The 25,971-nt window shown below is 45.5% G+C and overlaps 2 protein-coding genes and 1 long non-coding RNA gene across 4 annotated transcripts in view; 1 reads left to right on the top strand and 2 right to left on the bottom strand.

The window, feature by feature from the left end:
• The window catches only part of LOC114487046 (uncharacterized), a 10,421-nt gene extending 9,765 nt beyond the window's left edge, over positions 1-656 (bottom strand). The window contains exon 1 of the long non-coding RNA XR_003681640.2: positions 613-656. This is a non-coding gene — a long non-coding RNA (uncharacterized lncRNA). The remainder of the gene's footprint in view (positions 1-612) is intronic.
• The window catches only part of SLC24A1 (solute carrier family 24 member 1), a 37,860-nt gene extending 15,960 nt beyond the window's left edge, over positions 1-21,900 (top strand). The window contains exons 4-11 of the mRNA XM_007105160.4: positions 8,094-8,147; positions 9,807-9,915; positions 14,159-14,245; positions 15,333-15,424; positions 17,401-17,889; positions 18,626-18,715; positions 19,588-19,754; positions 20,699-21,900. Coding sequence (XP_007105222.1) covers positions 8,094-8,147; positions 9,807-9,915; positions 14,159-14,245; positions 15,333-15,424; positions 17,401-17,889; positions 18,626-18,715; positions 19,588-19,754; positions 20,699-20,948 — 1,338 coding nt within the window. The 3' untranslated portion in view covers positions 20,949-21,900. The remainder of the gene's footprint in view (positions 1-8,093; positions 8,148-9,806; positions 9,916-14,158; positions 14,246-15,332; positions 15,425-17,400; positions 17,890-18,625; positions 18,716-19,587; positions 19,755-20,698) is intronic.
• A 270-nt stretch (positions 21,901-22,170) lies between these two features.
• Positions 22,171-25,971, bottom strand: part of DENND4A (DENN domain containing 4A) — a 146,384-nt gene continuing 142,583 nt past the window's right edge. Inside the window, exons 34-35 of one of the 2 annotated variants that reach the window (XR_008618573.1) lie at positions 23,209-23,360; positions 22,171-22,467 (exon numbers count right to left, since the gene is read on the bottom strand). The gene's annotated coding sequence lies outside the window, so the exon portion shown is untranslated. Of the gene's footprint in view, positions 23,361-25,971 lie in introns of both variants that reach the window. The other variant, XM_028494973.2, reaches the window with a different exon arrangement.

A 25,971-nucleotide genomic window follows, 5' to 3' on the forward strand; every position in this document is an offset into this window, starting at 1 on the left:
CTGCTGAGCCTGCGCGTCCGGAGCCTGTGCTCCGCAACGGGAGAGGGCCACAACAGTGAGGGGCCCGCATACCGCAAAAAAAAAAAAGAAGCCAGAGGCTTAAAAAAGAAAGGGAGGCTCAGAGCATTACCTCATTTAATATGAGGAAACAGGGTCCTCCCTCCTCATGAAGTTCTCAGGGCAGGCTTTGCTGAGGGTGGCCATGAAGTCTGGTACTATTCTCTGAGAAAGTATCTAATGCCTTGGTATACATTAGGCCAGCAGTTTTCAAAATTGGGACTTAGCTGGCGGGCCATTGGTTAAGACTTCACCTTCCAATGTAGGGGGTGCAGGTTTGATTCCTGGTCGGGGAACTAAGATCCCACATGCCTCATGCCCAAAAGGCCAAAATGTAAAACAGAGGCAATATTGTAACAAATTCAATAAAGACTTTAAAAATGGTCCACATCAAAATGCCTCTTGACTTGCCTCCCAGTCCTTCATAGTAATTCTGTTTTTATTGAAACTCTGCAAATTCTCAGTTTTCAATTTTGTCAGAACTAGACCATCAAAACAAAGCTTGCCAAGCAAGTAAAGCATAATCGTGATTTCGAAAGAGAATTTGTAACTTACTTAAAATGTTCTTCAAGGCCTTTAGTAGCAGCTCTTTGCCAACCAGTGAGAGCAGTGCTGATTACAACTGTTCTTATCTATTTATTGAAACAGATCCAGTATGAATTTTAATTAACAGTATTATTTAAAAAAAAACAGGTTGAAATACTGGCTGTCCTTGAAAGTAAATTTATATTTATTTAAAATTGAAAACTTATAGTTAGGACTTTGCAGTACTAACAACTGCCTTCTAAAAATTAGTCCAAATAATTAAAAAAGTGTAGCTATTTTGAAGGGATTTTTAAAAACTTCTGGATTTGGAGTTTCACCCCAGGTTTCTTTTTTTTTTTTTGCGGTTGGATAGAGACTATATGGCCTACAGAGCATGACAGCAGCTACAGACAATAAGTAAACGAATAGGAATACTCCTGTGGTGTTTTACTAAGCAACATAATCGCAGGTGTTCTCCTACCTGAACAATTGGAGATGTAAAATCAGCAGAGAACGATTCATTTTCTTATCAAATATTCACCCAACTGATATCTGTGGAGTTTCTCAGCTGGAGGACCTTTCACTTTACTTTTTATTCTGCTCTGGTAATCTAGAACCAGGAAAAAGTTTTTTTGGTGAATGATTCTAATCAGAATTTACTTAAGAGTATTTTCAGAAAAAAAAAAGTATCATTGAACATAGACACATAGTAACTATTTTAGAGTGTCTCTTTTGACACTGGCTGAAAAAAAGAAAATTCAAAGCTAAAAATATTTCAGACAACATTGTCAAACTGACATGTATTGGTTTGAGGATGCCTTTTATGAACTCAATGAAGAAATGGTAAATTTTTTTTAAGATATATTAATTTATTTTTAATTTACTTATTTAATTTGTTTATTTTTGGCTGCATTGGGTCTTCGTTGCTGCGCACGGGCTTTCTCTAGTTGCGGCTAGCGGGGGCTACTCTTCGTTGCCGTGCACGGGCTTCTCATTGCGGTGGCTTCTCTAGGCACGGGCTCTAGGCGCACGGGTTTCACTAGTTGTGGCTCATGGGCTCTAGAGCTCAGGCTCAATAGTTGTGGCGCACGGGCTTAGTTGCTTTGCAGCATGTGGGATCTTCCCAGACCAGGGCTCGAACCCGTGTCCCCTGCATTGGCAGGCGGATTCTTAACCACTGTGCCACCAGGGAAGCCCAGAAATGGTAAGTGTTTGCATAGTTATCGACACAGTCTAACTTAGCTTGCTCTGAAACTTTTTTACCTGGTTTTAAAGCTCTCGGTGTTATTTGTTCTGGCCCCAAATGATAAATATTTGACCTTCCTTGACCATGCATAGTTGCAGAAAGCCAAAGTTGAGGCTCTAGCCTGGCCGAAAAGCCTTATTTGTATTTGAAGGATGATGGGACCTTCTTTATAGAGAGAGCTAAAAGCTTAGGTAGAAATAACTGGCCATCTGCATGAGATGCTGATTGGCAAGACAGCCCTGTGGGGCACCAGTGGTGAAAAGGGATGCAAGGTGGGGAATGAGACTGGTCCGGGCTCCTTTGGAAACCCCATATCCACATTCAGCCCCCAGGAATACTTCAGAATGTGAAACTCCAGGAGGAAGTCTGCGACTCTTTCTTAAGTGCATTGCAGACTATTTTCTTCTTGGCAGGGTTTTTTATTAAACCAACCAACAGAAACCCCAAGCAGACAAACCTGATGCCTCCTTAGGAACCAGTCGTCCCTTTCCTGTCAGGGTTAACATTTACTCTAGTGACCTGTACTGCCAGACAACCAGCTGTCTGCTGTGGAGACAGGGTGCTGGATGGGAAGCAGCCACCAGAGCCCTTCCTGCCTCTGTGGGCCTGACCTTACTAGCCTGCAGGAAATCCACTTTGCTTTCAAATAACTCATCCTAGCTAGGCTGAGGGGTTCCCTCCTTTAATTTTTTTTTTTTTTTTTTTTTTTTTCCATACCACGCAGCTTGTGGGATCTTAGTTTCCTGACCAGGGATCAAACCCGGGCCCTCAGTAGTGAGAGTGTGGAGTCCAGGGAATTACCTAACTTCTTAAATAATAGTCAGCTTCCCTCCAGGTGTCAGGAAAATATGGTAAGAATCAAATTCTCAGTGTAAAGGCTTCTTTTTGTCATAAAATTTTCTTAAGCTTTCAGCATTCATCTGCTGGTGGGTGCTAGCAGATGACAAAATGAATGCATAAGAAACAAATATTAACAGAAAAACTCAAACATCTGATCATGCCTGGTAGAATAGCGTGTTGTTTCCATGGATGTGTGTATGCTTGTAAGAGATTTTACATATTCTGTTATTCATACAACAGAGTAATCTTTTTTCCTAGTGTATGTGATGAGATTAAATATGAAATTAGATATTCATGGTGTTCTACGAATAACAGCATGATTTCTAGATGCTCTGCTACCTGAATAAATTGGAAATAAAAAACTAACAAAATGTTTTAGTGTGGGGGAGTGGGCATATGGATGATAAACAAGTAAAATAACATATTTCTGAGTATGAAAAGTGCTGTGAAGGAAATAGTGTGTGTGATGGAGAGTGACTGTAGGTAGTGGGCCCCCTTTAGCGAGCGAGAGCAGGGGAGCCCTCCTGGAGGAGGAGAAGTTCAAGTAGACAGTCCAAGTAGAGTTCCATGAGAATTCTTCTGGAATTCTTCCCCATGCTCCATAGGGGAAGAAGAGGAAACAGCATTTGCAAAGGCTCGGAGCAGGGAAAGACCTTGGAGCAGTAGAGGAAAGAACTGGAGGCCAGTATAGTGGGTAAGGGGAGAGTGGTACAGGATAACACTAGAGACAGGGATGAGAGCTGCTTTATCAGGGCCTTGTGGATTAGATATGGAGTTTGGATTTTATTTGAAGTTCAATGGGAAATGATGTAATGAGGAGTCATAGTTAAAAGGTCACTCCCTAACTGCTATGTACAAAATGAATGGTAGGTGTGCAAGGGTGGAAGTAGGGAGTCCAGTTAGGAGGCTGTTGTGGGCATCCAGCGTGTGTGTGTGTTTGTATCTTTGAGAGATATTTTGAAGACAGAATCGTCTGGATTTGGTGATGGTGTGGATGTGGAGGGTGAGTGGAAGTCAAGGTTTTTTGCTTGAGCAGCAGGGTGGATGGTGGCGCCATCTAGTGAGAAAAGGAAGACTACAGGAAGAACAGGTTTAGGAAGACGCAAAAGTTCCCCCTCTGGAATGGTGAGTTTGAGTGTTTATGTCACCTCCAAGTGGATATGTCTATGAGGCAGTTGCACAAATGGGCTTAAAGCTTATGAACAAGGTCAGGGCTGGAAATAGGGATTTGTGAATAGCCAACAAATGTATGGTTATTAAAATCAAGGACCAGCTGATGCTACTCTGAAAGAGAGAGAGAGATTAGGATTAAGCCCCAAAGAACTCTGATGTTCATTCATTTGGCAAACATTTATGGAATCTCTTTGTATGAAACCTGTGTAGGGTCTGGGGATACAGTGAGAAATAAGGCAGCTCAACCTAGCAGAGGAGCAGGAGTTGATCCAGGTTTTGTGGGGTCTGACACTCTTTAAGAAAAGGAATATAAAACTATTGCTACAAAATTAAATATGAGGCCTCAGAAAGGGTTTGTGAGGGGATAGATGGGCCCTGAAGTTTAAGCTTCATCAGCTCTGTGGTAAATCCCCCTTAGTGGGGAACACAGAAAAGTAAAAGTAATATTTACCATATCACGTGTAACGATATAGGTAAGTGCTTAGGGATTTATCACTGCTGAGAGTGGACATCTCAGCAAAAGTCAGGGAAGGCTTCCTAGGGGAGGTGATGCTTAGCTGAATCTTGAAGGACAAGCAGGGGTTGGCTGACTGAAGAAGGGATAGGAGTCTCCTAGGCATGTGTAAAGGCCATGGGAATGAGAGAGGGTGATGAGACTATAGCTGCACTGTCCAGTATGGGAGCCACTAGCTACATGTAGCTACTGAGCTCTTGAAATGGGGCTAGTCTGAATTGAGATGTGCTGTTAGTATGAAATATATGTTGGGTTTCAAAGGGTTAGTATGAGAAAAAAGGTAAAATAGCTCATTGATATTTTTATATTAATTACATGTTGAATTATAATTCTTATATGTTGGGTTAAATAAAGTACATTATTAAAATTAATTTCACCTGTTTCTTTTACTGTTTAAAAATGTGGCTACTAAAAAAATTAAAATTACATGTGTGGCTTGCATTCTATTGCTATTGGACAGCACTGAACTGGAGGTAAGCAGGAGGCTGGAATATGCTCAGCTAAGGAGTGTGGAGTCCCTCCTGAGGACACTGAGCCTTCAGGGTGCAGGGGAGGGACATGATGTGCTTTGCTTAGAAAATCACTCTGGCTGAAGAGTGAATGAGGAATCAGAAGAGGAACAGTCCAGGAGTCAGGAGGCTGTTGCAGCATGGTAGGCAGGAGAATAGAGAAATGAGGCCAAATTTGAGGACTTTCAGGAACTAGATCTGACAGTTAGTTGTGAGCTGTGAGGAAGCGAGGAGGAATTTGGGTAGACTTTTGGGTTTCCAGCCTAGACAGGTGAGTGGATCAGGGTGCTAGACTGTATTCAGTGAAGGTAAGACTCAACCAGGGATTCAGTAAATCTTTGATGAATGAATGTTTAAAAAAACACACACAGACCAGAATGTGCAGTTCAGGAACTGTGTCATGGGTGGTCTAGAAAGGGAGAGGTCAATGATTAACTGCTACATCAGTGGGAGATAGGAATTGGAGGTGAGGAGGACAAGCCCCCTTAAGGGTCGCCCTGCTCACCACCACAGGTTCCCGTGAACGGCAAGGGATCCTGTTGCTCATCCTCATCAAGAGGCATCACAGGTGTTGGGGGTTTGGCTGGCATGAAGACATCTTCTTTGGTTTACTCAGCCCTGTGGTTAATTTTCATGAGGAGAGGGAGAAGGTGGGGATGGTGGGGCTGAAGAAAGAGGAGGATGATTGGTGTAGTATGAGAGGAGGATGTGGGAATGTGTTTGTAGTAATAAAGGCATACTCTGAAAGCACCTACTTGCTGGTACCGCTACCCATATATGGACCCATCAGGTCACACTCAAATGTAGACAAACATTTATATCCATTTACCGGAAATGTCAATAGTATGAAACAGAGCCACTAGGAAATATAAATTTGACTTCATTTCCTTATATATGCTTGGGAAAAGAAATGTGATTTAGTAAAAACAACGAAAACAATCCTCTGAATAGCGATTAGGAGGTTGGGGGTTCTGTCACTATTGTTGTGAGTGTGGGCAAGTCACAGAATCTTTCTGCATCTCAGTTTTGTCATCTGCCAAAATAGCAATAATAATACTAGCCTTGTCTGTTTCATAGAATTAGTAATATGGAATGAGAAAATGCATGTGAAGGGCTTCAGAAAGTTAGAAGCGCATACTGAGGGTAGAAGATGTTGATATTTGCAATGAACAGTGAACCTGTAGAGAAGTATTTTGACTTAAATAAATCTGAATGGAAGAGAAATCATTAGGCATGTGCTTCGTGGGGGCAGAAGTCAGTCTCTCCTGCCCTTTTGTGGACGGAACCAGCCATCCCAAAGGGTAGCCTGGCCTCTCGTATTTCTAAGAACTCATTGTGTGAGAGTTGGATGTGATAAACAGTGAGGTGGCTGGGCCAGTAGGGTTTGGTGCTGTAGCCTCCAATATCCCAGAATTGTGAAAGAGGGGATTTGTTCAGAAAATCCACAGTGCCCCCTTCATATTCAGATTGGTTATTTCGGCTTTGTTTTATTCATTTGTATGTTCGTCCATTTGTTCTTTCATTCAACAATGTGTATCCAAGCATTCAAACTTCTCCCATCCTTCAAAGATTATCCAAACTTCACCTACTTTCATAAGGCTTCCGTGTCCATCCCAGCACAGCACCTTAATCTGTGCCTCTCATTTCTTCAGGCATATTCTGCTTTGTCATGTGTTCGTGTTATCATTGGTCTCAATTCCTTTCTGTAAGTAGAGTCCATGCCCTAAACATCATTGTATCCCTACAGCACTAACACAGTGCCCGGTAAACAGCAGGTGCTCAGAAATTAAGAATTGAATGAATGAACAAATTGGGCGGATGGATGAGTGGGTGGCCCTGAATCAGGCAGTATTCTCTGTATTTTCTGATCAGGCAGAGATGGGAGTGTAGCAAGTCCAGTTCTACTTCTGGCCGTGGAGGTTGGTGAGGTGGGGGAGGCAGTGGAAGGTGAAGACAATTACTGGGGGCAGCCATTGGTGACCCTGCTGCCTGAAGATGGCGCTAGAGGTCACTTGGCGTATCTACTCTTTGAGCTCTCCTTGACCGAGCATCTGCTGTGTACAAGACACTATGCCACAGGTTAGGGGAACAGAGAAAACTATATTGTAGTTCAAAAAGACATGAAGTCTAGTTGGGTAGACAACTAATATATGTGAACAACGATGATTTCTTTAAAAGTTCGGATGGTGTTACGAGATAGTAAATGCAAAGTGGCAAGCTAAGTGGTTCAGAGCGTAAATACTGTGGGCGTAATGATTCTTCACCTTGGACCTTCTAGGTCTGTCCCCTTCCCCAGCTGGCTGCCTTACAGCTTCCCCAGGACACTAGCAAGCACTTATTCGATTATAGAGCCAGATTTTTGGTATCACAAAATGTGTCCACTGTTGTTATACAGCTTTTGAGGAGAGAGGTATTGTAGAGAGCTGGAGTGAGGGCTGGGGTGGGGTTGAAAGGGGCCATTTAGGAAAGCTTTATGTAAGAATTCGCCCTGAATTTTCTGAAAAATTGGTAGGCATAGAGGAATGGAGGAGGCATTTTAGGCAGAGGGGAAAGGCATGAACAAGGGACTAGGAATTGGAATAGGTTAGGAATATGCAGGAGACTGTTCATTCATTCATTCATTCAACCAACGTTTTCTGAACCCTTGCTAAGTGCCAGGCAGTGTTCTCATGCTTGACATACAAGCATGTGTCATGAGTGAAATAGTCTACCTTCAAGATGCTAGTGGGACAGTCAATTTACTTGGGTTTGCCAACATACAAATAACATACAAATAGATTGGGGAAAGTGCTATGAAGGAAAAGGAGTCAATAAAAGAGAATTAGCTGGGCACCTTAGCTTCCCAGAGGAAGGTGACATGTAAGTGGAGACCTGAAACATGGGGAGTGGAGGAAAGAGGGTTCCAAACAGAGGAGGAGGGACTGTGTGATGAGGGTTTCGAGGTGGGTAAAGAGGATGGTGCATTTGAGAGACTGAAAGACAGCTGTAGCTGGTGTTACTGGACCTCAGTGAGTGGACACATTTGACTGGGAATACTGCATGCAGGCTGAATCCAGACTGTGGAAGGCCAGGCTGGGGATGGTGGACATGTTAAAACATTTTCTGAGGCCAGGTTATCTCTGGGTGTGTTTCTGTGTTCCCACATGAGGGCTCCCTGGAGAGAGAGGGAAGTAGGGAGCAAGGGTGAGGGTCTCTCTGAACATCTTGTGATTCCTGTCCCTATTTGCAGCTGGGCGATGGGACAGTTGTGGTGGATGAGCAACAGGATAACAAGAAGCTGAAGGTGGGTGCCATGCGGAGTCTGCCCAGTGGGGATACTGCAGGGTTTCAGAGGACAACCACAGACCCAGGGCACTGTGGCTCTGATGCTGGGGATCCTGGGCTGGGCTCAGACCTGGGAAGCTCCTGGGAACGCTGCCAGGGTGAGCCAGGGAAGGAGCCAGAGGGACTGTCACCTCCAGGTGGCCTTGGAGGAGGTGCTAGCTTGGGAGCTAAGTCCAGAATGTCACTGCTCACTGCCTGTGTGAGCTTGGGCCTCAGATTCTGCATCAGTAAAAGACTGGACTAGATGAACTCAAGTCCCACTTTGTAGACCAAACACTCTATGATTGATCTAAAAGCCTAATTACCTGCGGCTTTGGAATGCCCCAGAACTAAGAGGAACATACTAGGGATGGGGCGGGGGGATCTGAGGTTTCTGAAAAACTGTGTCTTAGCTGTCTTTGGCCTGTGGGCATTTGGGAAGAAGTGGGGACCTTAGAGAGAAGAGGCCAGGGTCTGAATGAAACCTCCCCCATCCTACGAAAGTCCCTAGGCCTGTTGTGAAGTATTGTGTTACCATAGCCACTAGATGGCAGAAGAGTTCAGATCCAGAGGGTTGGTTGGTGGGGAGGGAGGGACTACGCAAGCATTTTGTCTGACTTTGGATGTTCCCTTGTAAGTCAGATGATGTTTCTATGTGTGTCGCTATTGTCATTAAAAAAAAAAAAATTCAACTGAGTAAAGATCAAATCGGCTTTATTCAACGATTCATGAATTGGCCAGCATCCCATCTAGCAAATAGAAAGGAGTTCCAGGTTGTTTCAGGCAAGGTCACCTTCCTTTGGGGGACAGCAGGGGTCTATCGGGTAGATTACGTCACTAGTGTGCTAACCAGTTAATTCCAGACTGACTGGTTAAGAGTCCATTCCCGGGAGGGGCTGAAACTGCAGTTAGGTATTTTATGTTTCGGTTTGGTGATGTGGGCAGAGCACAAGTGACTCCATTTTGGACCTGTTTTCTCTTTTTTAGCACTGTAAATGAATGTGTGTCACATCCGTGTGTCTGCACATACAGATGTGTGTATGTGTGTGCCTGTGAAGGTCTCCTGAGCATGTGGGTAGAAAAGAAAGGGCTGGAATCAGAAGACCTGGGTGCTAGTCTTGACTCCTTCGTTTACGACCTTGGATAAGCCACCCAGCCTTGTTGAGTTTTCATTTCTTTTTCTGTAGGTGGGGATCAAAGCCTTGCTTAAGTCTGGGGGTGGGGCAGTGATAAAGCACCATGACGCTCTTTGTGGACTGTAAGGGGCTGTGCCCATGCACCGTGGGGCTGTCTGTGAGGTGTATGGGTGAGAGTGTTTCTTTGAGGATGTACTTGCAGGGATGGACAAACCCTCGATAATGTGGTGTCCTTAATACACATTGTCTGCTCCCTGTCAGAGAGCTTGGGGAATGACTTGGTATGTAGAATTAGCCAGTCATGGAAGAGTTGAGGGGAGGCTGAGAAAGAAAGCACTGTAACCGTCCTGTTGAGGTGAAGGAAGAGGGGGTGCCAGGATCAGGCTCCTGTGCTTCTGGCCTGATCTTTATAGGAGGGAGGAGGGTTAGTGAGGCCCCCGTGCGGCTCCTCCCCTGGCTCGGGCAGAGGCCCGCTGAGGCCTGCGTGGCTCTCTCCTGCTTAGCTCGCGTCCGTGCTGACCCAAGGGAGCAGCTCGGCCTCTCTGCACAACAGCACCATCCGCAGCACCATCTACCAGCTCATGCTCCGCAGCCTGGACCCTCTGGGGGAAGGTAAGCAAGGTCTGCCCAGACCTGCGTGGTCTCCCTGTCCACTCCTTCCCTCCTGCAGCTGAACAAGAACTGGGACTTGCAAAACTGAGAGGCAGCAGGTGGAGTGAGGGTGGGAGTGGGAAGAGAGTTAGCAGAGGAGAGAGGGTGGTAGAGGCAGGCAGTCTGGGAAGAGTCACCAGGAGAGGGCCCCGAGGAGCTAAGGTCCTTCGGTTTCCACATCCCACTACCTCCCTGTCTCCGTGTCCCTTCTGTAAAGTGAAAGGGTTCATCTGCAGTGAGTGAGGCCATGAGTGTTGTGTGCCCTGCACTGGTCTATGTTGGGGCTGCCCTCCATGACTTCCCTGCAGAGCCCACCCCCATGAGTCAGCCCCAGTGTCTCAGAGAGTCTCCAGCAAGATAGTGTGGCCAGGGCTGCTTCTGGGGGCATCACCTGCGGGGCCCCACATCTGGAAGCTCTGAATGGTGCCTCCCTTTGCTCTGTATTCAGCTCCAGACTCCTAGGAAGCCTGCTGACCCCTCCCCCAGCCAGGTATCCCAAAGGACACCCTGGGGGCCACCAGGACCACTTCTGGGAGTGGTGAGGGTCCAAAGTGTAGTGGGAGCTGATGCCCAAGTTGACAAATGATGGAGGCAGCTGAGATCCTCACCACCCACTTTACCGAGCCCTGCCTTCTGCCCCGCTTCCCCAGAGAGCTACCTCCAACAGGCTTCGCAGGCCCCTAAAGGGCATCCTCAGGTACGCTTCTCTTCTCCTTGGGCAACTCTGTCTCTGGGACACTGGTGCAGAACTGGAGCACCAGCATGAGGCCCATCAAGGAAAGTTTGGCCTTTGGGCGGAAGCCAAGGAGTTAGAGTGCAGCTGGGCAGGAGGCTGAGGACTGAGCCGAATATGACACCAGAGTCTGATCCATGAGCCCCAGGGACAAATTTTAGGGACCTCAGAATTTCTCAGGCCCTGAAGCATCTTCTTCACATATGATACTGGGTTGTTGGTTGTTTAAAACAAGCATATGGTCAAAGACGAGGTGATCAGACCTTCCCTAGAAAATCCTCACGAGGAGCTTCCGCAGATATTGGGAGAGGCCACCCCACCATCAGCTCCAGAAAAACAGTACCCCTGGGGTTTCAAGAGTGGAGTCTGCAGCACTGGGCAGCCTGTGGGTGATCAGTGCTGGGGGCGTATCTGGCCTGGGCACAGTGAAGGAAGCTGTATCCCTGGGTTAGGCCTGGCCCTCCTCTTGGAATCACTGACTCAGCAAAGTCCTAAAGATAAAGACCTTCTCCTGGATGGGACTGCAGGGCCCCCTGCCTGGGCCACATCCATGACCAGCAGCCATCTGCTGGCTTGTCCTAACAGGATTATGTGATGTCCAGGCCATGGCCAGGCCAGGCCGAGGTCAGAGGAGATTGATACTAAGGAGATGATCCGGCCGCGCTGAGAGTTGAGAGGCCATGTGAGGAAACAAGTGCTGGGGGAGCCAGTGGCAATCATCCCCAGGAAGACAAGCACGCTTGGTACCTTGTGTGGGTGTGCGGCGGGTATGGAATGGCCCTCCCAGGGAATGATTGCTTATGTGCCTGGGATGCAGTCCCGCTCAGAGAAGCTGGCCCTGATCCTGCACCCTGAGATTCCATTCAGGAAGGGCTGGGATCGCGCAGGGCTGGGATGAAGACCTTTGTTCCCAACACTTTGCAGATACGTGTTTGTGTTTCCGTATGCTCTTTCCAGATGGTTATTTAGATGTTTCCACCCTTTCCAAGCAATGAACTCTCTCCACAGAGCTGATCCATGGTCTGAACTCTTACCCTGGGTAGGGGCTTTACCTCTCCAGAATCCCATGCTTCTTCTGGTGATTTCACTCACACATGTGCGTGTGTATATGAGAGAGAGAAAGAAAGAGACAGAGATAGAGAGAAACAGAGAGATGCCCTTCAGCAGACCTGCTTTCCTCGGTGGCATGGGCAATGAGAGGTTAGGGCGTGTGATGAGGAAGGAGAAAGAAAGAGGGGAACTTGGTTTTCTTGCCAGCTCCTCCAGCCAACAGTCAGCAGGTATTCTCAGCACCAGGACTGGAACCAGGGGAGCCCTTCGAAAAGCTATGTGTTGTTCAACAGAAGACTGCAGTGCTTGATCAGTGCCAAGGGGGCACTGGAGCGGTCTGCATGAGGTAGGCAGTGGAGTGCCCACCACCTGACATCTCAGTTCTGACGGGACCCAATGAGCAGGCCCACCAGGACACTTCGAGGGACCACACTTGCCAGAGTGATGGCTCTGCATGATGGAGCCTATTGCCAGAGGCAGCTGCAGCTCAACCAGCCTGATTGTTGAGGAGACAGGTTGAGAGAAGGAAACTCCAGACCTGCTTTTGTGTCCTGCCCATCCTGGACCCAGGCAGAGTTTGATTCCCAAACCTTCACAGTTTGCCTGTATTATGACTAGAGGATCTTCAGGGTCCCTTCTAACTCAAACCCTCTGGAATGCTGAGCCTCAGCAGTGCAGAGTTGCTTCCTGGGTGGAACAGCTGCTCTCAACTACTATCGTCAACTCATCATTGTCGTCATAGCTAAAACTTATGTAGTATTTTCTAGGTGCCAGGCACTGGCTTAAGCACATTCATATATAAATTCATTTATTCCTTAAACAACTCTGTAAAAATTTTTTTGGGGGGGCTGCGTTGGGTCTTCGTTGCTATGCGTGGGCTTTCTCTAGTTGCGGCGAGCGGGGGCTACTCTTCATTGTGGTGCGCGGGCTTCTCATTGCGGTGGCTTCTCTTGTTACGGAGCACTGGCTCTAGGCATGTGGGCTTCAGTAGTTGCAGCACACGGGCTCAGTAGTTGTGGCTCACGGGCTCTAGAGCGCAGGCTCAGTAGTTGTGGCACATGGGCCTAGTTGCTCCACAGCATGTGGGATCTTCCCGGACTGGGGCTTGAACCCGCGTCCCCTGCATTGGCAGGAGGATTCTTAACCACTGTGCCACCAGGGAAGTCACTCTGTAAGATTTTATAGGTGAAGAATCTGAGGTACAGAGGGTCACCCAGCTGGATCCATAGCTAGCAAGTGGCAGAACTGGGATTCAAACCCAGGCATCTGCCTCCAGAATCCACACTAACTTAGCAATATTTAATTGCAGCAGTTAAAGTATTTATTTATTTTGTCTCATGGACTCCCACATCAGTGCTCTATCATATTATTGCCTTTTTAGAGAGGGGACACTGAGGCGTAGAGAGGGTACACAGGCTTCCCAAGGTCACCCAGCACTCACAGGGCAGAGCCAGCCTGGAACCCAGAATAGACCCCATGGCTCCACTTTGCTCTTACCCTTACGGACTGCATTGTCCTCACCCTCATGGACTACACAGCTGTGAGGAGGACGCTCGTGGGCTCCTGCACTTCAGTCTCTGTGCCTCTCAGCTTGAAATTACACATGTACAGCACTTTGCATGTTGCCTGGAACATAGTCATATTGAAGGAGAATTGACTTCCCCATTTCTCCTTTCTGGAAATCAGGGCAGCACTATTCTGTGCACGATGCTCTGTGGACGGCCAGCAAGGCACAGAGTGTATACAAGGATCTGGAAGGAGACTCTGCTTGGGCTGCAGGTGTCTGGAGTCCAAAGGAGAGTGGCAGGGAACTTGGTGATCAGCTATTTCCCTTTTCCCACTGGAGAGGGGAGGCTCATGCACATGGTCACCAGTAGTTCCCCTGGAGCCATAGCAAAGCTTCTAGTAAATTCATAGAAATTAAGCTGCAAAGGACCTTACAGACAATCTAGTCCAAGGATGGCAAAAATACCTCCCTGCCATTATTTCTTCATTCCCTGCCCATTGCAGACATCACCAATGAATCATGGTACTCTCCTACCAAGCTTGGACCAGAATTCTCAATTCAGCACTCAAGCAGCCGTCACTTGAGTTCATAAAGGAAATAAATCCTATTTGTTGCCCCCAAATAAAATAAACCATGTCATTTTATCGGAAGTAGGCCTAGAGGGGGGAAGTGACTAGGCTAAGTGACCAACCTAAGGTCATAGCCGGTTAGTGACAATGTAGGGAATTTAAGGCAGAAGTTTGGGAATTGGGCACCATGAACAAGCCTAGGAGGACCAGAATCCAGATGTTGCAACTTCCAGGCCAGCCTCTTTCCACCTACTTCAGCTGCTCTGTCAGCTGACCAGCCTAACTGAATGGTGTAGCAGGGATACTGTGGTCTTGGATAAGACGTGTTTCCTTTCTCATTCACAGCCCGGCCCTCCAAGGACAAGGAGGAGGAGAGCTTGAATCAGGAGGCCAAAGCCAAGCCTCAGGCCAAAGGAGAGAGCAAACCAGAAGGTGAGAGGATGGTGAGACCAGTGGGTTTTCTCCTGCCACCTTCCTCCCTCCTGTCAGCCAGGGACTGGGCGTGCCTCCTGGCCTCTCTGAGCCAGTCAGCTGGAGTGATGAGCTGGTGCTCCCCTCCTCCCGCTGTACTCCGGCCTCCTCCTCCCAGGGTGTTCCCCTCCTGGCGTGGCTGCAGGCCCAGGGGTGGCCTTGTACAGCTCCCTCCTCACTCTCCTCACGTGGGGTAGGCAAGGCCTGGCGGGGGTTGTTGAACTTCTGTTTCTTTTTTGCTAAATCTTGTCCCAAATGAGATTCTGTTGGACTCTGTGTCTTCTTCCTGTCACTTCTACACAGTGCTGCTAGGGCATTGGTCTGAGACCAGTAATCCCAGTGAGGGAGGGCCATCAGGGGTCTGGTGATGAAAGCATCCAGCATCTGTGTGTCAGCTGGGACGCGGTAGTGAGACAGCTACTGCCCTGTGGGCTCTGCACAGCACACCAGGCCTGCCTGATCCACCCAGCAGCTTCGGAGGGAGGGAGGTAGAGCAGCAGTCATTGTTCCCATTCTATAGACAAGGAAACTGAGGCTCAGAGAGGTCAAGTGACTTGCCCAAAGATATATAGCCAAGAAGTGAGAAAGCCTGTACCTAAACCTAGATCTCCAGACTTCCCAGTTCTCCCTCTCCTGCAGTCCTATTCCAAGACTCCCTAGCTGCTGCGTTTGAAATCACTGGGCTCCTCTCCTTGCAGTTGGTAGGGGGAAGGGTCAGGTGCTGAGAGCTGGGGCTTTGCCCTCTCTTTTAAGCTGTTCACAGTATCCTTGGCTACATTGCCAGGATGGAAATGTCTGAATACAGGGAGAGCAAGGAGAGCCACTTCCCAGCTGTCCTCTCATCTGCAGACATCTCTGTGGACAGGATGGTAACAATTCACATCACATCATTTTCCTTTTCCTGTTAACAAGAAATTCCCCAAACAAACCTTCTGTGACCCTGAAGTGGACAAGTCCAGTAGCCCTGTAGCCACTCACACCAGTCTCTGCCAGCTGCCCTCAGAACCCGGCACACTCTTCTGACCTATCCCATGTTTATCCTTTAAAGAGGAGGAGCCAGCCAAGCTCCCTGAGGTCACGGTCACACCAGCCCCTGCTCCAGACGTCAAGGGAGATCAGGAGGAAGATCCTGGCAGTCAGGTAGGCACAAGCCTCTTCCCAGGTGGTGGAATTTGAGAGGCCCAGGGAAGGATCTGCTAATCAAAAATCAGTCTTTCCTGAAGATTGGAAATGCTATTTGAGGTTCATTCCTCTGGTGTAAGCACTGCCCTTTCTTGGAAGATCAGATACCTCATGGGGCCAGTTAATTCACTAATACCTTAGTATGAGTAAGATAATATATATGAGAATGTGTTGCCAACCTATGTCCAATCAGCTGTGGCAGGGAGAGGTGGCGTGCTTTGACTCCAGTGTGGGAGAAGGGAGCTACCCGTCGGGCTATTAGCAGTGACAGTTCTCAGAGAAGAGGGTGCAGGCTGGGCAGACACTCCTGTACCTATCAATTTAAATGACTTGTCATTTCCTCCAAGAAGCCTTCTCTCCTGATGAGGGTGGGGAAGGGAGGGCAGAAATTATTTCAGACTCAAGTCTTCTCACTCTTCATTCCCAACTGAAAGCACAGGCCTCATGGATATTAATATTTGACTTCTTCATTGGGTGCTCTGAACCCTGGTTGCATATTAGAATAATTTGGGGAAGCTTTAAAAACTGCCCAGGGCCCACTTTCAACCAATTAAGTCCAGATATCTGGGGTGGGTCCTTGGGCATGAATGTTTTTAAATCCTCTAGGTGATTTTAATATGCAGCAGAGTTGAGAATCATTGAGCAGTGTTGGGGGTTGGCAGTGTCATGAAATTTGTTATGGATGATGTACTCCATGAGCACCCAGCCCAGGTCATTTGCTCAAGGGATTGGACCAGCACATTGTTATAGGTCATTTAGGAGCCTAATCTGAGGACCCTCAGAATCAATGGCTTTCAGAGTGAGTGGAGTCAGTCCATGGTTCCCACACACTGGTCTATAGATGCATTTATTAGAAGTACTTGTGAGCATATTAAAATAGATTCCTGGCTTCCAGTCCTAGAGATTATACTTCAGTTGGTCCGGGGGGGCAAGGAAATCTGTATTTCTAATAAGCTCTCAGGCTACCAGGTTTGGGAACCAAAGATCTCATTCGGCCCTGGCATTTGCAGAGCAGGGTAGCTTGGTGGTTAAGAGGCCAAGAGTTGGACTATCCATATTCCAATCCCAGCTTCATCACTTACAAACTGTGTGGACCATAAGCAAGTTATTTAACTACTCTGTACCCTAGTTTCTTCATCTCTCAGATGGATTTAGTTCTGCCTATATCATAAATTAGTTGACTCATGAAACATACTAAGTGCGAGTTGTTATTATTATGATTATTATTATACCACTTAGCATGATGCCTGGCACATAAATACCCTCAGAAAATAGGTATCCTCCTCCTCATCATCATTTTACACATATAAGGTAATAGAGCAGTTGAGGAGTTTTAATGGACTCAGCAATGTGATGTAACCACCAAAAGATATCATGCCATTTTAGGCAACATTAATGGAAGCATAGTATCTAAAATAAGGGGGGTGATAATCCTGTTTGACTCTGTGAAGTGTTTTGTGTTGTTTTAGAAGCCTCCTCATGGGATGTAAGCTAACTAGAATGAGTTCACCAAGAAGGAGAGGAGGCTCTACGCCATAGTATGGGGGAACCATAGAAGGACCTGGGAATCTTTAACCCAGGGAAGAGAGCTGTCTCATGGAAGAGTGTTATGCATGGCTCCCAAGAGTAAAGCTATACACAGGAGGTAGAACTTTGGTATAAATATGACTTCAAACCAATCAGAGTTGTCAAGATGACAGAAGCTGCTTTAGGTGGTGAGTTCTCCATCCCTAGAAATGATCAAATAAAGACTAGACCACCACTGGGTAGGAGTGTTGTGAAGGGAATTTTGCTGAATGATTGCACTAGTTTCTTCCTCATACTCAATCTTTTAGATACATTCTGAGAAGAACAACAAAAAAATGTGGGGAGAAACTGGGAAGGAAACAATCAGGGCAGTTATTTCCCATTAATCTTTTGGCTTTGGATTGCAGGGAGATGTGGCTGAAGCTGAGAGCACAGGTGAAAGGACAGGTAATGAGGTTAAAACTCCTGGTGAAGGTGAAAATGGAGATCAAAGTGGAGGTGAAGCTCGACCAGAAGGTGAAGGTGAAGAAAAAGGAGAGAATAAAAGTGAAGGTGACATCCAGGCAGAAACGAAAGGAGATGATGAAGGTGAAGGTGAAATCCAAGCAGGAGAAGATGGTGAAATGAAAGGTGATGAAGGTGAAACTGAAGAGCAGGAATTGAACGCTGAAAATCAAGATGAAGCCAAAGATGAGAAAGGTATAGATGGTGAAGAGGAAGGTGATGGAGGTGAGAGTGAAGACGAAGAGGAGGAGGAGGAGGAGGAGGAGGAGGAGGAAAATGAGGAGCCTTTGTCCCTGGAATGGCCTGAGACCAGGCAGAAGCAAGCCATTTACCTCTTTCTTCTGCCCATTGTGTTCCCACTGTGGCTGACGGTGCCCGATGTCCGGAGGCTGGTGAGTTTGCCCAGCTGTCCCCAAGCTATCTGTCCCCAGGGAGGCTGTGGGGTCTCTTGGCACTCCCCCTCAAGAGGATGGAAGGGACAGGACAAACCAGCTTGACAGGGCTCAACTACAGAGAGGATCTGGGATGGAATCTGCAGCTCTAGTGGGGACCATGCACCTAAGGGGACACACTGATGGGCTTGGGAGGCCTCAGAATGTGCTTGTTTCCATCACTATAAGCAATGTGAACTAACCCCTCCTCGAATTCTCAGTTTCTTGATTTTAATATGGGAATGATGCCACTGCACACCCTCCAGATTGCACAGGGATATTGTGAAAACCCAGGGTGATAAGTGCTGTTTCTACCCAGTGTTCCTGTTTATAAGGATAGGTCTGACTAACATACTCCACCCGAAGGGGAACCATGTTCTGTCTCTGGGTCCAGAGAGGGGTGGGGTGGGGAGAGGTTGCTGAAGCCAAACCAGGTACCTAGACTGGTCTGGTTCCAGGGCAAGCAGGTAGCTCTCTTCAGTTTGGCAACTGCTGAACCCCCTCCTGTGTGGACTCCCCTATGGGCCACCAACCCCATCCTTCTCAAGGTCCTCACTGGAGACAGAGATGGAAGCTCAAACACCTCCACGTCCTCTCCATGACTCTTCCAGCAGATCCCTTCACTGATACTGGGGCTCCCTCAGAAGGGCCAGAGACCTTTAGCCTCTGCAACTTATTTCTCTTCCTTTTCAAACAGGAGGCTAGGAGATTTTTTGTTATCACCTTCCTGGGATCCATCATGTGGATAGCCATGTTCTCATACCTCATGGTGTGGTGGGCTCACCAGGTGAGTGTGCGGCAGGAACTAAATCCTGCATTAGCAGGTCAAAAGGACTTTTTTCCTTCAGGGTGAATTTCTTGTACCCAGGGAGTAGCGAGGACCAAGTGAATTTGTAGTTTATACATTGTAAAGGCTAAAAAGTAGACTTTATATTCCAGGGAATGTAGTGCTTTTCAGGTGTGGCTCTTCTGTCTTGTAGCGTGACAGAAGGCCCTTCACAACCTGATCTAGTTGACCATTCCTTCTTAGCATTATTCCCTGCTTCCTCTGTTCTGTATCCCACACTTCTCTCCACCTGGTGAAATCATACACACTCGTGAGAGCAGGCTCAGTTTTGCCTCCTTTCTGGCATTTAATCAGTCTTCTGAGTGCTCAATGGCTTTGCTCTTCTACCTAGAATATTGCACTTAAGCGGAGAGCTGTATTATTATTTACATGCTTTTCTCTTTCAAGCTGAGAGTAGGCTCAGTGTTGTACTGCTCATACTTCTACCTCCAGCCTCTAAAAAGTTCCTGGCACATAGCACGTGTCCGTGGTTCTGGAAATGGAAACTTGACACCAAGAGGCCTTTGGAGGAGCAGTTCTTTTGGGAAGGTAGAGGTGTTGTAGTTGGAATGACAGTAAGTGTTATCATAGGTGGACTTTTAGTCCAGTTTAGAAAAGAGCAGCATCATTCCCTGAAGCCTTGAGCAGGGGCCCTGTTCTTTCTCTCCATGGCCCATCTCCCCAGCTGTTAGTTCTGCTGTGACCCTACCTCACTCAGGCCAAGGGAATGTGAACTCTGTGGACGGTGTTGGTTTTGCACAAAGTAGTATGTGGTTGGTGCTTTGAAGAGCCTCAGATTTTTCACTTGGTTTCTCATTACTGTTATTTACCAGGTTGGTGAAACAATAGGGATTTCTGAAGAGATTATGGGCTTGACAATCCTAGCAGCAGGCACATCAATTCCTGACCTCATCACCAGTGTGATTGTCGCTCGGAAAGGCCTGGGAGACATGGCCGTGTCAAGCTCTGTGGGCAGTAACATATTTGATATCACCGTGGGGTGAGTGGCAAAGTTGCTTTCTAAGGCATGTTATGTATGACTGGCAAACACTCTGTTGGCTCTGTCTGCTGGTTTTTTGCTCCATTCATTATACTTGGAATAAAAGGGCATTTATGTTATTAGCTTCTGCAAGGCAACAAAGTATCCTCCCTTCATTCATCACAGCCAGATAGGATAATAGAACTAAAATGCTGCCTGAAATGTAACTGACTAGAATTTATAGATGAATTGAAAAATGAAGTCCATTAAATTCCATTACCAAATACAAACGCTCTGCTCACTGACCCCCAAGGTGGAGGAGGTGGGGTTGGAAGAAGCAGTGACTCAGTCTTACTTCCTGACATTCCTGCTCCTTTGCATTTGGACTCCTGCCGGCTCAGAAGTTCTAAAAAGCATTTTGTATAAACAAGCAAATGCTGCGTCCTGCCGTATGGGTTTGCGTACCCTGCTCCTCCCAACTTTGTCAGAGCAGAGTGTCCGCGCTATTTTCATTTCCCCAATCACGTTCTGGATTTGGGTGGTGGCTTTGGTTTCTTTAATTCGTATATGTGTGTGTTTGCAGGGTGGGGCAGGTAAGAGGGCATAGGAGAGCCCTGATCACTAACAAATGTAAGGAAATGTTATCCTGAGCTAGGCCTTATCATGATTTAGAGAGTCACACATCTACCAATTTAGGTTAGTCATACAGAAGTCATGAAGTATGATGAAAACAAACTCAGACCCAGAAAACCCGTTTTAATCTTAGGCTCTCCCAGTTACCAGCTGTGAGTACTTGGGCACATAATTCCCTGAACCTTAGTTTTCTCACCGGTGAAATGAATGTTTTCTGCTCTATTTCACAGGTTTGTGTAAAAATGAGTGCTTTGTAAATTGTAAAATACTGTTAAGTATATGGCATGATTATAAACATTAAGAATATTCACATTGTTTCTTCCATCTTGCAGCCTGCCCCTTCCTTGGATGCTTTTCTCTTTTATCAATGGATTACAGCCTGTTCCTGTCAGTAGCAATGGCTTGTTTTGTGCCATTGTTTTGCTTTTTCTCATGCTCCTGTTTGTGATCTCTTCAATTGCATTATGCAAATGGAGAATGAACAAGATCCTGGGCTTTACCATGTTCCTCCTGTACTTTGTATTCCTGATAATCAGTGTGATGTTAGAAGATCGAATCATATCCTGTCCTGTGTCTGTCTGAGTCAGTCACTGTTGCTCAAAATGGACACAGATCAGAAAACTATGCCAGAAGTTACTGTACCACTTGTTACATTAAAGAAAGAATGAACATGATCCAGGAGAGTGAACTGAGTGGGCAGGAGCCTCTGATGTGGATGTGATCAGGACTGAAGTTTATCCTTGGAAACACCTGCAGCTCATTGTGATTAGGACTCTTTGGAGGGGTGGAGCTCCTACCACCCCTGATGCAGACAGCTAACACATGGAGGCCAGCAGAAGGACCCAAGTCAGAGGATTTTCTAAAATGAGATATTTGGGAGTGAGGGTTGGGACAGGTACCTTAGCAATCAGATAAGCTCCCATGTTCACAGTTCCCTGATTATTCCTGAAGGGCTGCTGATGCAAAAGATGCAGGTGTGGTCTCCACCTCACCCTCCTGGCCCCTGCACCGAGCACATGCTGCAGTTTACTGTCTCCTCTTTTCCTGTTCAAAACATGTGGTTCTATCAGATTTGTATTCATTACAGGTTCAGTTATTGGTGAGTTTAAAGGAGCAAAGTCTATAGGAAGAGAAGTATAACAAGAATCAATTATCATTACACACTGTAGTCCAGTAAAATGTGTACCAATATTTTATAGCTTAAGGGGGACTACATTTGCTCTCTTTGCATTTCTGAAAAGTCAAATTAAAATAAGCAGCTCAAGAAATTAAAATTTATAATTTGCCCTTCAATTGGAAGATGTGGGTAGTAGGGAAGGAAAACTACTCTGAGGGCTATTTAAAAATATGTATTTATTAGGAAATCCAAGTTAGTGTTGTCTCCATCAGGTGGGTCACCCTGAGGGATTAGACATTCTAACAAAGCTGTCCTGGCTCTGTGCCCCTCCCCTCTCATATTCTCACCCAACAGTGACAGCTGCACTAATGAGTGAGAAACAAAGTAATTTTTAAAAAGAGTCTAAAGTCAGTAGAGCCAAATCTGGTTTACAAAGTAAGAGATCCAGTGGGGCAATGCTATTTTTGTATGTCATCCTAGATAGGGTTATAAAGCAAGAAGATTGATTTCTTGTGTGGCTTACAAGTGGATATTCAGGCAGTTACAAAGGAGAAATTCCAAAAATGCTTAACACAATGACAAGATGGTAAGGAAAAGAGTATTACTACCTCCACAGTAGCTAATGTAAAGGACACCTGTGTGTTTTAAAAAAAATTTTATTTTTTAAATTTATTATTTTTGGCTGCATTAGGTCTTCATTGCTGCACGCGGGCTTGCTCTAGTTGTGGTGAGCGGGGGCTACTCTTTGTCGCAGTGCACAAGCTTCTTGTTACGGCGGCTTCTCTTGTTGAGGAGCACGGGCTCTAGGCGCGCGGGCTTCAGTAGTTGTGGCACATGGGCTCTAGAGCGCAGGCTCAGTAGTTGTGGCCCACAGGCTTAGTTGCTCCGCGGCATGTGGGATCTTCCCGGACCAGGGCTCGAACCCATGTGCCCTGTGTTGGCAGGTGGATTCTTAACCACTGCACCAACAGGGAAGCCCGACACCTGTGTTTTTAAAAATTGTGTGGTTAAACATTTCAGGTGGAAGTTGAAGTGCTTATATTTTAAATACCACTACTTGCTGCTTTTACTGGCATCAGGTTAAGGGGCACATTAAAAAAAGTGTCGTGGTTATGAAGCAAAAGGAGCTGAGGTGAATGTAGTTTACAATGGTAAATATCGCTTTAATTACAAACATGAGAGAGGATTCACTGAGGACTAGAAGATAGCAGGACAAGTGTGATGTGGGAAAAAAACCAAACATTTTGGTGTTGAAAGGCTGTGTTCAAAGTACTTCAGTCCATAATCCATCCATCTTTTAAGAGGGGCTGGTTAATTTAATTCATGGCCTCACTACTCCAGGACTCACATTCTTTGGAAATGACTTTCACTAAATTTCAATAAATTGTGAGTCCCAACGATATTTTACAAAAACGGATGTACTCATCCATATCTTTAGGTCATTTAGTCAGAATGCTCGAGAGAAGACTGATGATGAATATGGGATCATGTTCACATTCCATATTCTTAAATTAGTTATCCTCATTCCTGATGCTGCCGCACTGCCTGGTCTCCATATGCCATGGCCTAAGAACAGGAGGAGAGAGCAGTGCCTATGGAAGGGAGATCCCAATACCAACACTCTGGGCACCAATCTGGTATCTGCCACCAATCTCAGCTGGTCTCGAGGATGTCACCTCCTCACTGACAGTCTGGGAGCTGGTGCTCTTCCCCAGAATGACTTACGAGGAGTGATGGACAGTGAAACATCCCGTAAAGATAAAGTGCTGGGCTGCCATTTGATGATTAAAATCGACTCTAATGGTTGAATATCATTTTTCTGATCCGCTAAATTTCTGGCATTTCTCTTTGCCTAGAAAGGAAGTTCTGACTTCACACTATGAAGAAAAGAGTCAAAAACATAAAAATGAAGGCTGGGTCTTGATGGATGAGCAGCTGGTGGGGAGAAAGAGGAGATTTCAGGGAGATGGAAAACTTACGTAACTTCTAAAAGATCAATTTGTTATGCTTGAAATAAAAAATTTTGTAATCCATTATAAATCTACAATTTATTAAAATTGTGCCGTTTTAGAGGTAAAGTACCATCTTAAAATGTCAAGATAATGGTTAGATGGTCCTCTCATTTGATGGGCAAGTGTTCTGTGTAGCTAGGTACATGGGACAAATTCTAGGTCTCATTCAGCAAGAAAGTCAGAACTGTCTTACGTGAGTGTCTAAATTGGAAGGAAGTGGCTGCACAGATGATTTCTTGTTCATTCCCCTTGAGGATGCATTTCCTTGACGGCCCTGGTGATAGGTTTGGGCCAAATTTATAAAAATGTAAAAAACTCTTCCTAATTTAATGGGTTAAGATTCTGTGTAGTACCAGAAAAAAAGGATGTATTCGAAATTTTAAAAAATATGTTTAAATGGTTACTGTACATTATGAACATTATATTGTACTCTCATCAACAGATCTGAAAATGCTTCTATCAAATTATAGGCTTGGCCTTTTGTGATACTCAGAAAGTATCATAAAAATTCTATATCCTAATTATCATTTAAAGATGAGTACCAAAAGGGTCAAGAATTGGAATTTAATATTTAAGACACAGCCTGGTAGATACATTTGAAGAACTGGTTGGCCTAACGGGCCACAGAATATCCTTGGTTCTGGCCCCCTTCTTTGTGGGAGGGTCCCCCTGCAGGTGCAGCTTGCAGTGTATTTTGGGCCTGGTTACTATGAAAGGTACAAAGAGAGGGCCAATGAACAGGGTTGTCCATCCCTGTGGGGTCACTAGAACCAGGCAGGACACCCTGATTTAAGGCTGCCCATACAACCAAAGCATACTTCTGATCCTGAGGCCCTTAACTGTGATGAGCTGGCAAATCTGGAGAATTTCATTTACAGAAAATTCCATCAGTTTCTCCAATGGTTTTATCACAGTACTATGTTTGAAAAGAAAATCTTTAAATACAAAAGGAAGGAGCCATCCAAATGAACAGCAACTGTGGAAAGGCTGCAGTAACTTTATCAGAAGAGTCTGTTATCTTATACAGACTTTTAAAATCAGAGACAGAAATTCCTATATTAATTTGTCCAGTACTAATTTTGTAAACAAAAATAAGCCAGCAAATGTACTTACTTTGGGGTCAGAGAAAGAGGGAAGTATGAAGGGATAATAAGAAGATACCAAGTACTGAGGGTATTAAGGTAAACTGGTATGCAGCTACCAGAGAATTCAATTATGAAATAAAACTTTGTCTTGTATCCAAACAGGAAGGGCAGAGCATGCTAAGACTAGCACAAACACAGACCAAGGACCCTCTCAAAGAGGCAGCCTACTCTTTCCCTTCCTGCTCTGAGATAAAGTGCTTAACAGCAGCTTTCAAGTTCTAGTAGGAGAAACAAAAATAAAGCTGGGCAATCGCACATTACCATACAAATGGTTATTTTCTTACCATATACTTACAAAATATGTAGAAGTACAACATTTATATGCAGCAGGCTAACACTTGCTAGCTGCACTAAAGTATCATAGTAATTACCAGCATGAAATAAAATAAAATAAGCATATCACCTAAAATGCTGAACCAACATTTTCAGGGGCTGTTTCTCTACATAGAAAAATAGAAAGACATTTTAAGAAAACCTTAAAACAAAATAAGCTAATGGCTTTAGGGTTTTAAAGCAAAAAAACCTCCCCGCAAAATAAGAAAAAAAAAAAAAAAAAAAAAAAAGGCAAAAGTCAGAATATGACCAGACTGCAAAACTCCCTGACAGGAGGAAAAAACTGAATATTGAAATATGATATAAAATACAGAAGTATGACATTCAAAACACAGTGGGAGGAAATAGTAAACAAGTTGTACCAGGACATGGCATGATTTATTTTCAACTAGTAAACAGATAAACAAAACTAAGAGTAAGAAAATAAAAGATAATGTAGCACAAGGGTATTTCTCTCTAAAATGATTGGCCATGATTCTCTAAAATGTATGATCAACAGAGGAAAAGTTTGTATGGAGTCATTTCAAAGGATGATCTACATTTTAATTTTCTTTTGATCAAGGTCTACCACTTTCTATTCATGTTTTAGGTTTTATTTTTTAAAGAGTAAATTTGTGCAAATAATATTCCCTGAGGATTGAAAATAGGGGAAATAAAACCCAGTCAAAAGTAGAAACAGGGATTTCTTTTCCGGAGGGATAGTAACAGGATGAAGTCACTGCCAGAGCCTGACTTCCTACTATGAAAAAATGTTCGAGGATCATCAGATTGGAGAAACTGACCCAGTGGAACTTAAAACATACTTGCCGTGTGGACGAAAGGCTCTTGGTGCTGCAGCCAGGAGTCAGTGCTGTGCCTCTGAGGTGGGAGAGCCAACTTCAGGACACTGGTCCACAAGAGACCTCTCAGCTCCACGTAATATCAAATGGTGAAAATCTCCCAGAGATCTCCATCTCAACACCAACACCCAGCTTCACTCAACGACCAGCAAGCTACAG

The sequence above is a fragment of the Physeter macrocephalus genome, chromosome 11 (genome assembly GCF_002837175.3).
Source record: "Physeter macrocephalus isolate SW-GA chromosome 11, ASM283717v5, whole genome shotgun sequence".
In the NCBI taxonomy this organism is placed as follows: domain Eukaryota; kingdom Metazoa; phylum Chordata; class Mammalia; order Artiodactyla; family Physeteridae; genus Physeter; species Physeter macrocephalus.